The 17,539-nt window shown below is 41.3% G+C and overlaps 1 protein-coding gene and 1 long non-coding RNA gene across 2 annotated transcripts in view; both read right to left on the bottom strand.

Annotated features, from left to right (window-relative positions):
* LOC115057299 (NACHT, LRR and PYD domains-containing protein 12-like) overlaps positions 1 to 15,072 on the bottom strand; it is an 88,682-nt gene extending 73,610 nt beyond the window's left edge. The window contains exons 1-5 of the mRNA XM_029524340.1: positions 15,019 to 15,072; positions 13,074 to 14,877; positions 12,804 to 12,969; positions 2,483 to 2,604; positions 1,908 to 2,081 (exon numbers count right to left, since the gene is read on the bottom strand). Of these exons, the coding sequence (XP_029380200.1) occupies positions 1,908 to 2,081; positions 2,483 to 2,604; positions 12,804 to 12,969; positions 13,074 to 14,877; positions 15,019 to 15,055 (2,303 nt within the window). The 5' untranslated portion in view covers positions 15,056 to 15,072. The remainder of the gene's footprint in view (positions 1 to 1,907; positions 2,082 to 2,482; positions 2,605 to 12,803; positions 12,970 to 13,073; positions 14,878 to 15,018) is intronic.
* Positions 15,073 to 15,832: 760 nt separating this feature from the next.
* LOC115053887 (uncharacterized) lies at positions 15,833 to 16,742 on the bottom strand. Its single transcript, XR_003841541.1, has 3 exons — positions 16,681 to 16,742; positions 16,001 to 16,168; positions 15,833 to 15,878 (listed from the first exon to the last, which is right to left on the bottom strand). It is a non-coding gene; the product is annotated as an uncharacterized LOC115053887 (long non-coding RNA).
* Positions 16,743 to 17,539: the final 797 nt, after the last annotated feature.

Consider the following 17,539-nt stretch of genomic DNA (forward strand, 5'->3'; position numbering starts at 1 on the left):
GAAGCTGAACCTAAACCCCAGGTGGAGTTTGGAGGAGCTGGCTGAGAGGAGAGGAGGACTTGAGGAGTCTCTGGGATCATGGTGGACTGGACTCTGTTCTCAGACCAGTTCTGATTCCTCTGTCAGTCTCTGCTGGATGAAGCTCTCCTCTCCACCTCCCAGGAACATGGTCCAGAGTCTGGACAAGCTGCTGCTGCAACATCTGGATCATCAGGAAGCAGCTGATCCTCCATCAACACACAACTTCCACTTCACAGCCACCACTGCCACCTGTAGAGAAGAAGAAGAGAGCAGATCCATCAGTGTTTCCTGACTCTGTCCATCAGCTGTCAGTCAGTGATGCAGATCCAGCATAAAGACCTGCAGGGACTTCAGTCCTGTTCAGTCCAGATGTGCAGCAGCTGCTTCCTCTCAGCTCATGTTAACGTGTTGGAGTGAACACACTGAGCTGGAAACTCACAGACCTCAAGTCTGCTGACTCAGCACATTTCTCTGAGTCCACAGTGGAGATAAAGAGCTGAGTCATGAAGGTTCATCACTTTACTGATGATTTACTGAAGGTCCATTTAAACTGAGAGACTCTGACTGACAGACAGACAGACAGACAGACAGACAGATTCTGGTCTGCAGGAAGACCACATGGTGACAGTGTGATGAAAGAAGATCAGTGATGTGCAGCTTTCAGTCAGACTGATCTCAGAGCTGTGACAGATGAACCTGATCAGAGAACAAACAGTCTCAGCTCAGATCTGACAGTTTGATGGACGAGGACCAGAATCTGAACATCTGAGTTCTTCAGCTGGAATCTGCTTCATTTGATGGTCACATGATCACAACAGTCCTCTGACTGATCTGATTGGCTGACTGTTTTCTCTCTGTCTTTCTGTCTAATTCTGAAATCTGTTTCTGTTCTCCTCTCACAGCTTCACTGAGGAGTTTAAAGGTTCACAGGAAACACTGAGTCTTTGCTCTGATACTGGATTTAAACAATATTACTGAAAGGAACATGAACTGAGTCCAACTCTACTGACTTCAGAGTCTCCAGTCTGAAGTCTGGACTCTTCACAAGATCAGACAGATCCTTCAGGTCTGAATCCTTCAGGTCATTCCAACTCAGGTCCAGTTTTCTGAGATGGGAGGGGTTGGACTTCAGAGCTGCGACCAGAGAAGAACAGCTGATCTCTGACAACCTGCAGCGCTCCAACCTGAGTAAAGAATAAAAGATGTGACTTTAGGAGACAAAGTTCCTGCTTGAAAGTGTTCAATGTTTCATCATCTGTTCAGAGCTGAAGGTTTAGAAAGTAGAAGCTTAGAAAACGAAAGTCAAACAGCTGAACCAACAGGAAGCAGCTTCACAACAGTTAAATACAAACAGTGACAAACAGCTCTCATTAATATTAATGACATGTTGCTGCTTCCATTAAGACGTAGTGACTCGGCCTCTTAAACTCTACCAGCTCCATCTGTACAAACTCATGTTCATTAGAGATTCTACGAAACATCCTCAACTTTTCAAAGACAACAAATATATCAGAATGAACTTTGGAGAAAAGTCAAAACATGGTTCACAACATCTGGAACATTTTCACTTCATTCAGCTGTGACCACGTTTCACAAACATGCTGAGTTTGGTCTGAATCTCTCAGTCAGTCTGCTTTAGTCACATGACTTTATAGTCGTGCTGGAACAAGAGGAAGGATTTTTCTTATTTTCTTCAAGTTTTAAATCTGTAGTTCAACATTTCTCTGCCACACTGACTGGACTAAACCAGAGAAGAAGAAAACAGACGTCAGCATGAAGATCCTCAGTGTGGATCAGTATAATATCAGCCTGATGTCTGCAGGTCAGAGTCACCACAACTGTAACATCATATTAATCTGAGAGCAGAAATAAAACATCAGTCTGACCTCAGAGTCTCCAGTCTACAATGAGGACTCTCCAGAAAACCACACAGATCCTTCAGTCCTGAATCCTTCAGGTTGTTCTGACTCAGGTCCAGTTTTCTGAGATGGGAGGGGTTGGACTTCAGAGCTGAGACCAGAGAAGAACAGCTGATCTCTGACAAACTGCAGTTCTCCAACCTGAGTAAAGAATAAAAGATGTGACTTTAGGAGACAAAGTTCCTGCTTGAGAGTGTTTAATTTTTCATCATCTTTTCAGTGTGACGGTTTACAAAATGAAAGTCAGACAGCTGAACCAACAGGAAGCAACTTCACAAACAGTGACAAGATTTAATGAGAAAATGAAACAACACTGAAAAGAACCTGAACTGACTCAAACTGTCAACATTGGGAATATAAACTGTGTGAAATTGAAATTTTCAGATGATTACAAATCAGGTTTCAAAAGTTATTTTAAATTATTTGAATGTTAAAACCTGAAGAGGATTTTCCCTCATAAATATAAACCTGTCTGCAGGTCAGAGTCACCACAACTGTAACATCATATTAATCTGAGAGCAGAAATAAAACATGAGTCTGACCTCAGAGTCTCCAGTCTGCAATGAGGACTCTTCAGAAAACCACACAGATCCTTCAGTCCTGAATCCTGCAGGTCGTTCTCACTCAGGTCCAGTTCTCTGAGATGGGAGGGGTTGGACTTCAGAGCTGAGACCAGAGAATAACAGCTGATCTCTGACAAACTGCAGTTCTCCAACCTGAGTGAAGAATAAAAGATGTGACTTTCGGAGAAGACAGTCAAATAAGTGACAGTGACAAGATTTAATGAGAAAATGAAACAACACTGAAAAGAACCTGATCTGACTCAAACTGTCAATGTGTTCTGTGATTTTAACATATCAAATAACCAAGCAGCAGAGTCAGCCAAACTTTATAACAGCTGAACAGTGGATGTGCAAATACTACTTAAATATGCAGAATCTATTCTGACCTATGTCAGCTTTAAGGGATTATGGGGATGGGTAAAAAAAAATATCCCAATTTTGACTGATCTTCATTTGAATGATCTGATATCAGTCCACAGAATCCTGAGACTGATATTTAACATAGCTGGGAGATCAGCGAGGCAGACGGAGCAAACATGTTTCCTGCAGCAGAGAGAGGAGGGCAACGGGGCAACTGCTCCCCCAGCAGACCAGCCCTTAGAGCCAATCCTTATCTTAGTGTGGAACCAAACCACTGCAGCTGATTGGACTAAAGCTTTGCTACACAATCACAGCAAAATTGATGTTGTCCTGATGTGTTGATGTTTACATTAGGAATGTATCTGTGAAGCTGCCTGATCATAGAATTACTAAAAAGATATTTCATTCTGACACTTTTCATCACCATCCCTGGGCCAGTGAGCTGAAATTAATATCCTATATTTGTGATTTCTCTGATATTTTCATTCATAAATGATGTTGTGATATTACAGATATTATAAACAAACTGTTCCTAAAGCAGAGAGATAAACGGTCTCTGGATGTTTGGAGGAAGCCAAAATGAAGAACCTACTGTCTTAATAAGAACACTTACAGTGTGGAACCTTACATTAAGAATAAGTGAACTAAAAGACAAAGATCATTATGGACAGTTGTGTTCAGGAACACTTCCATTAGTCCCAGAAACAGGGAGCTTTAATGCCACACCTGAGGAAGACCTGATTTGTTCACTATGCAAACTGGATGAAGTAGAAAGTCAGATCCATGTTTTGTTTTGTTGTTCTGTGTACGAGCACCTCAGAGGTGTTTTTGTTGGCAACATGGTTTAGATTTATGTCGATTTCTTTGATTTGTATGATTGTGAGCAACATGACTTCCTTTTTAGCAAAGAGACTCATGTAGGCGCTGATTTCATTTCCAAGGCATTAGAAAAACAGTTAAATCTTTAGTTTGGTTATTTGTTTTGCTGAATATATTATTCTAAATTATTACTTGAGAAAAGGATAATAATGTATTTGTGTATGTTTATATGCACTTATGATTTTATGTTGTTAAAACAGCAACTGTAGAATTAAATACATGTCTTATCAACCCATGTGGGTTGGGAATTAACTTTATAGTCGTGTTGGAACAAGAAAACACTGAATATATATTTGTTCATGTCAGTGTGCAAAAATGTTTCCCATCATTGAAACACTGAGGGATGGATGTCTGCAGGTCAGAGTCACCACAACTGTAACATCATATTAATCTGAGAGCAGAAATAAAACATGAGTCTGACCTCAGAGTCTCCAGTCTGCAGTGAGGACTCTTCAGAAAACCACACAGATCCTTCAGTCCTGAATCCTTCAGCTTGTTCCAACTCAGGTCCAGTTCTCTGAGTTGGGAGGGGTTGGACTTCAGAGCTGAGCCCAGAGAAGAACAGCTGATCTCTGACAAACTAGAGTTGTCAAATCTGAATAAGGAATAAAAGATGCAGATAAAATCATTGATAATCAGTCAGATATGTTCAGAAGACTTTAAAGTAAAGTGCCACCACATTCTGTCTGGATGTTTGAAGTGTTTCTTTAGTGTAATTGTCATTTCAGCCACTGGAGGCTGAAGTTCAGCAGCTCCTCACTCTAAAACAAAGTGATTCCCTCAGCTGACCTGCGGCTGCAGTGGAATACAGGACATACTTGTGTGTAGGAATACAGCAGTTGGCTGCTTCATAAATATGTGGCAGCAAAGGAAAGTTCTGCTTTGATGTGAAGATGAAGCTGTAAAATCTTCTAAATGAAGAACATTTCAACATGTGTGGGACTGTTTGTTTTCAAAGTGTGTAGAAGAGCTTTTTGATGTTGACTCCGTCCACAGTAGCTCATCACTCAGCTTCTGTACCGCTGCTCTGAACTCCATCTACTGCAGTAACACACTGACTGAGTATGACCACACCACAAAGAAACACAACTATCACTGTGCTGCACATGAACTGTGCTCAGTGCAGGGAAACCTGTGGTGGAGCTCCAATCCTTTGGAAATAACAGCTTTCAGAGCACAGGGGGGCCACGGCCACGTGTCTGAAAGCCCCATGAGGGCTGGAGTCTCAACAACAACACAACTGACTCTGGTCCTCAGCTCCACACCCTCCAAGTCTGAAGACATTTATTAGGACATTAGATTCAGCAGTGGATTAAAGATCTACCACAGTGGACTGACCTCAGAGTCTCCAGTCTACAGTCTGGACTCTCCACAAGTTCACGCAGCTCCTTCACATCTGGATCCTGCAAGAGGTTTCCTCTCAGGTCCAGTTCTCTGAGATGGGATGGGTTGGACTTCAGAGCTGAGGCCAGAGAAGAACAGCTGATCTCTGACAACCAACAGCATCTCAACCTGAAAAAGAACAAATAATGGAGATCAGATGACTGATAATCAGCATACTTTTCAAGTATCCCATTTTGGCTGGGATTTTCCTGTATTTTACCCTCCTTTCCCAGCCCCCTCTGGTTTTAGTATTTTCTCGTAACTTTCCTGTATTTAACCTGCATTTATTAAAAATAATAATAATACCCCAGTCTGACCTCTGCCACCTGCTACACTAACCTACTGCATGTACTGTAGGTGTCACAATGTTAGTGTGACATTGTCAGACTAGAGAGACAACAATGCGACAGAAAAAAATAACAGCAGGGAAAAACAGAGATAAGGCAGGAAACCAGCTCCTTTGTTTCCTGTCTGCCATTATTGGACATACTGATTAATCCAGGTGTGACTGACCTCAGTAGTCATAACAACAATGGTCAGACACACCTGGATCAATCAGTATGTCCAATAATGAAAGACAGGAAACAAAGGAGCTGGCTGACCTTCAGGACATAGTGGAGCTGCATAAAGCCAATTGCAGTTTGTAGGTAGTTAACAAGTGGTGATTTTAGCTTTCTTGTCCATCTGTCTTAAAATGTACGGGATACTGGAGCTTAGTTGGGGTGGTGGGACGTCTCGGGGCAGGTGCTGGAAAATATCCCTTATTTTCAAATCCAAAACTTGATGAGTATGAATCAGTCAGAAATGTCTTGATCCAGACCTTCTCCACCTTTTCAAACTCATCACCCACTTTAACATCTCAAATGTTGCTGGTCCACATCAGACCTTGTTCCAATACAAAGACCAAGACCAAGATTTAAAGATCCGGTCCAGATTAATATATTGAACAAGTAAATTCAAGTTTTGGAAAAGACTGACAACTTTTATTATTATTATTAGAAACAACTGTAAACATGAAACAACAGCGATTTTTAATAAAAGTGAAGATATTCAACTTAAATGTGAATATAAATTCTGGATTAACCAAATCTACAACAACTGAACAGACCTCAGGATCTGCAGTCTACAATGTGGACTCTTCAGAAAACCACACAGATCCTTCAGTCCTGAATCCTGCAGGTTGTTGTTGTGACTCAGGTCCAGTTTTCTGAGATGGGAGGGGTTGGACTTCAGAGCTGAGACCAGAGAAGAACAGCTGATCTCTGACAAACTGCAGTTCTCCAACCTGAGTAAAGAATAAAAGATGTGACTTTAGGAGACAAAGTTCCTTCTTGAAAGTGTTCAGTGTTTCATCATCTGTTCAGAGCTGAAGGTTTAGAAAGTAGAAGTTTACAAAATGAAAGTCAAACAGCTGAACCAACAGGAAGCAGCTTCACAACAGTCAAATACAAACAGTGACAAGATTTAATGAGAAAATGAAACAACACTGTAAAGAACCTGAACTGACTCAAACTGTCAACATTGTGATTTTAACACATCAGAAATAACCAAACAGCAGAGTCAGCCAAACTTTATTTCTATCTCTGATTCTGCCACATATGAACTCCTGTATAACAATCTGAGCTCTGGCAGGTAAGTCCACTCTAAAACCAGTCAAACAGTCTACAAACAAGCTGCAGAGTTTCTAGACAGAAAACCAAACTCATTATTACTGATATATTTGAAGAAACATGAACAGTTGAATGTGGAAATCATACTTAACCCTCCTATTATCCTTCAGGTCAATTTGACCACATTCAATGTTTATCATTCAAAAATATTTGTTGACTTTTTTTTTTTTTTTTTGCTTCGTATTTCATGACTTTTCCAAATTTGCTGGGTACGATTGATTAAACATAAAATTATCATGAAGACATTTTTCAATGTGCTGAACACATATTGCACACATTGGTATTCCTCTGGGGTCAATTTGACCCCAAGCTGTTTCAGCTGTGTAAAACTGGTCTGCCTGTGTGTGACCCATGTGTGACCTAACATTCCCACACCTATAGGTGCAGAATTGATACTTTTAAGTTTATACATGACATGGGGGGTATGAATGTGTGTGTATCTGACATATTACTAACACCTTCTGAAGTAGAACTGATATTTCCCGTGCTGTGGAGGGCGGGTTTTTCCCGTCAAAGACATTGGTAGTTCATTCAAAATAAGGGAGGAGCAAACATATAAAAGCTTGCTCTCTATCCAAATCATTCCTCATTGTGCTGTGTATACTGCAGTCTGCAAGCTATCTCTCTCTCTCTCTCTCTCTCTTCCTTGAAAATGGGCTCTGGGACACTGTGCAGAAGATTCAGCCCCGGACAAAGACACCAAAACCATAACTGAAGCTGAGAGGCCTTATATTGCTGGTAACTGTAACATATAGATTGGGGGGGATTTGTTGGACTAATTTGAATCAAAATATAAGTTCCCCATGAAATCCCACCACTGGCACAGCATCATCCTGCTGGATCTGACAATCTGTTTGATATTCAAACTAAATTGGTATTATGGCTGAAATTTACCAAACTGAACCAATATAGCCATGTTACATGTGGATGATGTCATTCTGTTGGCTAAGAAAGAAAAAATGTTCACATTATGCTGAACATTGTTCCAAAACGGTGCTGGAAGTGGAGACTAATTGAGAACCAAGACAAAACACAAGTGGTGAATTTTAGGCCAAGTTGAATGTTGTTAATCTTGGGACAGTAATGCTGTCCTACACTGATCAGTGTAAATGTCTTGGCCTGAGGTTGGACCAACACATGACATTTAACCCAGCTGTCAGTGTTTTAGCTCAGTCTGCAGGTAGAGCCCTGAACAAGTCTGAACACTGTGCTCATCTGGGAGTTCATACTTTCACTCTGTTCTATAATGTGTGTGTGTGTGTGTGTGTGTGTGTCAGACGATGCTTCTGCTGTCTGGGGATTCTGTGAATATTCTCTTTGTAATACTCAGCATCATAGAGCTATTGGTTATCTTACAGCAGTACACAAATGGACCTCAGTGTTGGCTCTTCATGGTGATTTGGGTTGGGAGCCCTCGAGTATCAGACATAAGAGACAAATGCTCCAGCTGTGGAACAGATCTGTGAAGCTGCCTGATCATAGAATTACTAAAAAGATATTTCATTCTGACACGTTGCATCACCATCCCTGGGCCAGTGAGCTGAAATTAATATTCTATACGAGTGATTTATGAAATCTTTCTTCATTTCTCCTGCTTGTGTGATGATTGACTTTTTCTTTGCAAAGAAAATAAAAACTTGTCGGCCAGAAAAGTCTGTATTTCATTCTTCACCAGCAACAGAGAATTTCCACAACAGAAATGACACACAAATGTGTCTACAGTAGCAGACTAACAAAGGTCAGTGGAACTCCTCTAATGGGCTGTTGTCACAAGGAGCTTTGTGAACACTCCTACAGAGGTTAAATACCTGGGTCCAACTCCACTGTCTGTCAGACTAGTGAGGACTAGTCAGACCGATGGGTTGAACTGATGAAGCCCCTGAGATAAGAGGCCAAACATCTTCTTAGACAAACCTAAGTGCAGTTTCTTTCAATTCGACACGCAAATAAATAAATAAATAAATGGAAAAAAAAAACCACAAACTACAATCTGCATATTAACATACAAATATTCATTAATATATGATGTCCCATTTCAAAAATACAAGATTGATTGATAAACTGCTGGCAATTAAAATGTAATTTTCAAATTAATAGAAAACTGTTTTCCAAAGTTACTTTCAAACCATTTAACAGTTTAAATGTTTAAAACCTGAAGATGATTTTCCGTAATAAATATAAACCTGTCTGCAGGTCAGAGTCACCACAACTGTAACATCATATTAATCTGAGAGCAGAAATAAAACATGAGTCTGACCTCAGAGTCTCCAGTCTACAGTGAGGACTCTTCAGAAAACCACACAGATCCTTCACTTCTGAATCCTGCAGGTCATTGTTGTGACTCAGGTCCAGTTTTCTGAGATGGGAGGGGTTGGACTTCAGAGCTGAGACCAGAGAAGAACAGCTGATCTCTGACAAACTGGAGTTGTCAAATCTGAATAAGGAATAAAAGATGCAGATAAAATCATTGATAATCAGTCAGAAATGTTCACAAGACTTTAAAGTAAAGTGCCACCACAAAGGAAAGTTCTGCTTTGATGTGAAGATGAAGCTCTAAAATCTTCTAAATGAAGAACATTTCAGCATGTGTGGGACTGTTTGTTTTCAAAGTGTGTAGAAGAATTTTTTGATGTTGACTGCAGCTCAGTCAAACTTTATTTCTATCTCTGATTCTGCCACATATGAACTCCTGTATAACAATCTGAGCTCTGGCAGGTAAGTCCACTCTAAAACCAGTCAAACAGTCTACAAACAAGCTGCAGAAGCTCTAGACAGAAAATCTAACTCATCATTAATGATATAATGATATAACATGAATAACTGAATGTGGAAATCATCATCTCTGCCCCGGTAACCTGACCTGCTGCCTGTCTCTAGACTCTGCCTCTGCCTGCCGTCTGTTTGGGCTGCTGCACGTAGTCAATAAAGTTCTCAGCTGTTCCAGTCTAGACTTGTGCCATTCTTGGGTGAGAGAGCGAACCCATCACAGTTTTGTTGTTCTGTGTATGAGCACCTCAGAGGTGTTTTTGTTGGCAAAAGGGTTTATATTTGTGTTGATTTCTTTGATTTTGGATGATTCTAAGAAACATTGAAATAAGATTTTAATATTTCAAATTAATATGCGATGTCCCCTTTCAAAAACATTAGATTAATGTTTTCCATTCCGATGTCATTTTCAAATAAACTTTTTTGAATGCTATTTTTAACCATTTAACAGTTAAATGTCTAAAACCTGAAGAGGATTTTCCCTCATAAATATAAACCTGTCTGCAGGTCAGAGTCACCACAACTGTAACATCATATTAATCTGAGAGCAGAAATAAAACATGAGTCTGACCTCAGAGTCTCCAGTCTGCAGTGAGGACTCTCCAGAAAACCACACAGATCCTTCAGTCCTGAATCCTTCAGGTTGTTCCAACTCAGGTCCAGTTCTCTGAGATTGGAGGGGTTGGACTTCAGAACTGAGACCAGAGAAAAACAGTTGATCTCTGACAAACTGCAGTTCACCAACCTGAGTAAAGAATAAAAGATGTGACTTTAGGAGACAAAGGGGATTCTGTGAATATTCTCTTTGTAATACTCAGCATCATAGAGTTATTGGTTATCTTACAGCAGTACACAAATGGACCTCAGTGTTGGCTCTTCATGGTGATTTGGGTTGGGAGCCCTCGAGTATCAGACATAAGAGACAAATGCTCCAGCTCTGGAACAGATCTGTGAAGCAGCCTGATCATAGAATTACTAAAAAGATATTTCATTCTGACACTTTGGCCCAATCCCAAAGTTCACCTACTCACTACCACCAGCCCTTAACCTTCAAAAGGAAGTCACAAGGGGTATAGCTTTGCTTCTTCCCAAGGAATTGGAACACCACTTGCTACGTCACTGCATAGTTTACATTCAGGAACGCAAGCGACAGGGTATTCCCAGCAGCAACAAATTATGTCATCAAAAAAAAAAAAAAAAAAGACAGGAATTTACAGTTGCGATCATTCTTTTAGATTTCATCATGCTTCGGTGGATAAATAAACCAAGAGATACACAGAGAAGAATACACCATTGACATCTGTTGTCTCGTGATTTTTTTGTGTTTTTTTTCCCCCTCAGACTTCTCCGCATCATCTCGCTCACGGACTGGCCCTACCTCGGGAAGTCAGCATCGGAAAACCCTCGACGTTAAGGGCTAGATTCATAGCCCCTACCCCTCATTATGCCCCCTTCCCCTACGTGAAAAAAGTGATTGGGACACCACTACCCTCACAGGAACGTGCAAAATGTAGGGGTATGGGTATTGGGACTGGGCCTTTGCATCACCATCCCTGGGCCAGTGAGCTGAAATCAATATTCTGAGCGATTTATCTGATATTTTCCAAAATAAATGATGTTGTAGAATTAACATCAATATTATTATATTCCAAAAACAGAGAGATAAATGGTCTCTTGATGTTTGGAGGAAGCCAAAATGAAGAATCTACTGCCTTATAAAGAACTCTGTTATGACCTTTGATCATTTGTATATATTGTTGTTTGCCCTCCTTGTTCTCAGGATGGAGTCCACTCTCTGTGTGTGTCCCATTTCCTGTTCAGGTGCAGAGATGGGATTGGCTGGTTCTACTCTTTAAAAGGGAAGTTCTCCTGTACTGGGGTGACTCCTCCTCCTGCTCCCAGCTCTGGATCATGCTGGGCTGTGCATGTGTAGTTTTGTTTTACTTGTTTATGTTACAAATAGCAGTGTTAGTAGCTGTCATAGCTTTAGGGGAGGGAATTTGTTTTTGTCAATCTTGTTCTCCTATTTCATCGTCAGGGAGGTAGGGTTGTTTTTTTTTATTTATTTTTCTTCAGGTTATATTTTTCAAACCTTACTTGACTATGATTAAAACTCATAAACAACAACAGAACAACAAACATTCATTAAAGTAAAGACATAGTAACACAAATACTGTATAGTGATGCATTGATTCTGTTCTATGTTCAACCAATAGGTTGTGGTCGAAAACAAAACTGCAGAACAGCCCTTTACCTCCTGACAGGAAAGGGAGGGGGAAAGGAATGTGAGTGAAAAAAAAAACAAACCAAAAACTGGTAAGTTAACAAATGAGTGGCAACTGTGAACTGGTGGAAGGAAAAAGCTACTGACACAAACAGCAAGACAACAACAGAGAGGAGTGACAGTGAGGGGAACAAAGAAAAGCTGTCCAGGTTCATTCAACTCTGCCTGCTAATCAAAGAGATGTTGGGAAAATAAGAAAGCAGTAACACCAGGAAGAGAACCAGCTGGATTCACTGGAGGTTTGGAAACCCATGGCCTGAGGAGTGGTGATGATCCCAGGAGTACCAAGGAGGAAAAAGGTGCCTGTATACTGGGACTCCATACCTGCCTGGAGGAGCCCCACAACAGAGCTAAGTACAGTCCATCACTGTCCCCTCAACCATTTAACACACTGATCCACCATAAGTCCACTCACACAATGAACCCCGGAGGAACACACCCACACCCACACACATTCTTTTGGGGCATTGATGATTTAAGTTTTGTGTTGCCATGATTTGTGATAACAGGGTGAACTGTGATATTTTGTTTACCCACACACCTAAATAATGACATCAAATCTGACAGGACAATAGTGTCTTTTGATCCAGCTCCTGTCTGGCGCCCAACTACAAAGTGTGTTTGTAACCGTTTCTAGACCCGAAGTTAGAAGGTTCATTCATTCACAGAGCATCATATCAGCAGTCCACTCAACCTCTGGTGTCTTTGAGCCCCTTAAATATTTTCCTGAATGAGAACTCCATCATCACAACTGTGACAGATGCCAAAAGCAGCAGAAAGGTTGTGTCCACCTCCCTAAAAGTAAATGATCCTCAGTGAACATAGAAGACACCACGATGAACCAAAATCTACAAACCTCTTCAGTTTTCAATTTTTACCCATTTAAATAAAAATGTATCATAAAAAAATAAAGATACAGTTTTAGTATTCACACAAACATGAATTCTGACCTGAGAGTTTCCAGCTCACAGTGTGGACTCTTCAGTCCAGCAGACAGCAGCTTCACTCCTGAATCCTGCAGGTTGTTGTTACTCAGGTCCAGATCTGTCAGACTAGAGGACTGGGAGCTGAGGACTGAGGACAGAGCTTCACAGCTTCTCTCTGAGAGGTTACAGCCACTCAGTCTGAAGAGGAATCAGCAAAATAAGATAAATTATTAAAGAAACATGTTTTTGATTCTCAACTAAAAAAAGATCCAGTTGATCTTGTTGGATTTATGTGCACATACAGAACTTTGTTGGAGGCTTTGACCACTGGCAGCAGCCTCAGAAGAGCCTCCTCTGAAGCAGAGTATTTCTTCAGGTCAAACACGTCCAGATCTTTTTCTGATGACAGTAAGATGAAGACCAGAGCTGACCATTGAGCAGGAGACAGTTTATCTGTGGAGAGACGTCCTGATCTCAGGGACTGTTGGATCTCCTCCACCAGAGAACCATCATTCAGTTCATTCAGACAGTGAAACAGGTTGATACTTTTCTCTGGAGACACATTCTCACTGATCTTTGTCTTGATGTACTGGACTGTTTTCTGATTGGTCTCTGAGCTACTTCCTGTCTGTGTCACCAGGCCTCGTAGGAGAGTTTGGTTGGTCTGCAGTGAAAGACCCAGAAGGAACCGGAGGAACAAGTCCAGGTGTCCATGTGGACTCTGTAAGGCCTCATCCACAGCACTCTGGTAGAGAATTAAAGGTTCAGGTTTATTTCCAAACAGTTTTGACCACATGGAGGTTGTTTGTTTTTCTGCCATCAGATTGACTCCAGAGTTGATGAAGGTCAGATGGACATGAAGAGCAGCCAGAAACTCCTGAACACTCAGATGGACGAAGCAGAAGACCTTGTCCTGGTACAGCCCTGTCTCCTCTTTGAAGATCTGTGTGAACACTCCTGAGTAAACTGATGCTGCTCTGATATCGATGCCACACTCTGTCAGGTCTGATTCATAGAAGATCAGGTTTCCTTTCTGCAGCTGCTCAAAAGCCACTTTTCCCAGAGACTCCATCATCTTCCTGGTCTCTGGACTCCAGTGTGGATCTGACTCAGCTCCTCCATCGTACTTGACCTTCTTCAGTTTGGACTGAACCACCAGGAAGTGGATGTACATCTCAGTCAGGGTCTTGGGCAGCTCTCCTCCCTCTCTGGTCTTCAACACCTCCTCCAGAACTGTAGCAGTGATCCAGCAGAAGACTGGGATGTGGCACATGATGTGGAGGCTTCGTGAGGTCTTGATGTGGGAGATGATCCTGCTGGCCTGCTCCTCATGTCTGAACCTCTTCCTGAAGTACTCCTCCTTCTGGGGGTCATTGAACCCTCTGACCTCTGTCACCATGTCAACACACTGAGGAGGGATCTGATTGGCTGCTGCAGGTCGTGTGGTTATCCAGAGGCGAGCAGAGGGAAGCAGTTTCCCCCTGATGAGGTTTGTCAGCAGCACGTCCACTGAGGTGGACTCTGTAGGATCAGTCAGGACCTCAGTGTTGTGGAAGTCCAGAGGAAGTCGACACTCATCCAGACCGTCAAAGATGAACACAACCTGGAACTGATCAAAGCTGCACATTCCTGCTTCTTTGGTTTCTGTGAAGAAGAGATGAACAAGTTCCACCAAGCTGAACATCTTCTTTTTCAGCACATTCAGCTCTCTGAAGGTGAAGGGGAATGTGAACTCTATGTCCTGGTTGGCTTTGTCTTCAGCCCAGTCCAGAGTGAACTTCTGTGTTAAGACGGTTTTCCCAATGCCAGCCACTCCCTTTGTCATCACTGTTCTGATTGGTTGGTGTCTTCCAGGTGGGGGTTTAAAGATGTCTTCTTGTCTGATGCTTGTTTCTGCTCTGTCCTGTTTCCTGGATGCTGTTTCAATCTGTCTGACCTCATGTTCCTCATTGACCTCTCCAGTCCCTCCCTCTGTGATGTAGAGCTCTGTGTAGATCTGATTCAGAAGGGTTGGGTTTCCTGCTTTAGAGATCCCCTCAAACACACACTGGAACTTCTTCTTCAGGGCAGATTTGAGTTTACGGTGACAAATTGGTGCATTAAACTCTGAATGGGCAAAATACAATTAAGATCAAGAAATAAATTACCAGGTTGATGCTTATTTCTCTTAAAGAATAAGAATATGATCATATTTCTCCTCAGACTTTCATAAATATCTAATTGATCCATCATGTTAAATCCTCTTACTGCTCTGCAGACAGTCAGCCAGCTCCTCCTGCTTCATCCTCCTCAGGAAGTTCACTGTGATCTTCAGAAATGCCTCTCTGCTCCTCCTCTGCTCTTCATCCACCTCATCATCCTCATTCTTGATGAATTGTGGGTAATCTGGACTCAGACTCCTTTTGATTTCCTTCAGCTCGTTCTTCACAAAACAGACGATGTTCTCCTCCAGCAGCTGGAACACAATAACATCCTGTGTAAAGTTCACTCTAAGTATAAACTGATGGATCAAAGCATCAGATCATCAGTCAGCAGAGTTCAACTTTAGCTGCTGCTGTATCATCTGCTGCCACGTCTCTTTCCAGAGCTACACAGAAAGATTCATACCTGCTGACTTCACTAAACTAACTTCACTGGTGTAACTTACTAAGTTTGACTTTAGATTCTGACAACACAGAGATCCAGATCATCACATGAAGACCGAACTGATACAGCCCTTCAACACATCAACTTAGGAAGGTTTCTAGCTAAGTTGATGGTCAAAGGAAGACTTTTCTTTAGGATTCACCGTAGATAAAAAAAAAGGAGCAGAAATGTTTTGTAAAAGTCTCCAACAGACCATATTCATACAGAACATATCTGTTGAGGCTGATGGATTATTGCTCTGTGGTGAACTACAACTCCCAGTCCTCTCCCACTCTCTCCCACCCCAAACCTGTTCAATCCCAATTCAACTCCTGTCTGTCACAGAGTAAAGCTCTACTGGTCTAAAGAGTGCAGCTTCAAACTCAAGTCTTTGTTGGTGTCTGTTGTAGTCACTGGATGAACATTTACACACCATAAATATGGAGTCCAGGTCTGTGTGATGATGTTTGTCAGACTGAACTCTGAGGAGAAAAGACACAAACACACAGTTTGTTCCAGGAGTTTTCTATGAACACCAGAGAAACTGATAGACAAGCTTTGATACCTTTAATGAGTCAAACAACAACAAATGATCAGCTTTTACCTTTTTCCTTTGATAAAGTCATCCATAGACTGATCACTCTTCATGGACACACAGCTGGATACAGCAGACTGTTGTCCTCCCTTAAAGACAATAGGTTGATTCATAGACCAATCACTCTTCATGGACACACAGCTCAGTTCAGGAGAATCTAGTCTTGACTTCTGGTTGCTAGAAGAAACAGAGTTGACATTAAAAGTATTAACCAAATAAATGGGCAGAAAATTATCAGTTTAAAATAAATCAGCCAAGTCCAGCTTTCACAAAAGTGAAGTATTTTGCATTGAGTATTACTGACATGTGCAAGTCAAATAATAATAATAATAACAATAATGATAATAAGAAGAAGACGACGAAGAAGAAGAAGAAGAAATATATCTCTACATGCAGGCAGCACAGCAGCATTATGGTTAGTGCTGTTACCTCACAACAGCCATGTCCGTATGTCTGAGTGTGAGTGTGGCAGATTGTTTGTCTCTGTCTGTATCTGTGTATTGGTCCTGTGATGGACTGGTGAATATAAATGAACAAATCTCCACATCCTGGTTGAGCTCCCAATAGAGACAAGGATAAAAAAACTGAAGCAGTAAAAAAATGTAAGTGACAGTGAGAGTGAATAATGATGGAGCAGTGATCTGAGTGCTGAGCTCTGACAGATGGACAGTTAGAGATCCTCATCTCACCTCTGAGCTTTGGTCTGACTCTCATGTTCCCCACACAGAGTGGTTTTAGAGGGAGGGGCTCCCTCCTCTCTGTCCTCACACTGATTCATAGCTGAGCCTCCACCTTCACACAAACACAACAAAAAGCTTCATTACAACAGGATTTACATCACAGGATACATAATCAGCATTACTGTCACTAATATGTCATTAACTTAAGACTTTTACTCCCAGACTCCCAGATTCTGTTATAAACAGAGAACATTCCTGATTCATGTTAATCCCGATCTTCAATGTTATACATTGGCATTAACACTAAATTTCAAACAAACTCAGATCACCATTTACTTTTAGCAGTGCAAGTTGAAGAGTTATTGAACCTTGACATAGTTGTGACCACCATAGGTTGGCACATTTGAATCTTCAGAATTTTAATGAAATACATTTTTGAGGGCCAAATGATTCCTTCCGAAGCCAAAAAAATAAAAAATAAAAACAAACAAACGTTACAACTAAACCAGTCTGTCCTGTCAGGAAACCCCAGATTAGGGGAGATGGTTCTCTCATCTGATGAAAACGATAAACCTTAAACATTTGTTTCTTTTACACATTATTTAAATACTGTGCCTCCACAACGTCACATAGAAATCAGTCTGATCTGTCAGTAATCTGAAAGTTTCAGAGAAATGTATCTCAGGTCTGATGGTGCTTCTTCTCTCTGTCCACTATATGTTGGTATCTGACTGTAGGATGGGTTGATGGAGCTGATTTCATTCATGTCACCTTATTGAGCAAATAACTTGTGACAATGTAAAGATTTACCTCAATTGATTCCCAACAATAAAAACAAACCCTCACTGCATTCACTGTATCTGGAAAT

Source organism: Echeneis naucrates, chromosome 2, assembly GCF_900963305.1.
Source record: "Echeneis naucrates chromosome 2, fEcheNa1.1, whole genome shotgun sequence".
Taxonomy (NCBI): domain Eukaryota; kingdom Metazoa; phylum Chordata; class Actinopteri; order Carangiformes; family Echeneidae; genus Echeneis; species Echeneis naucrates.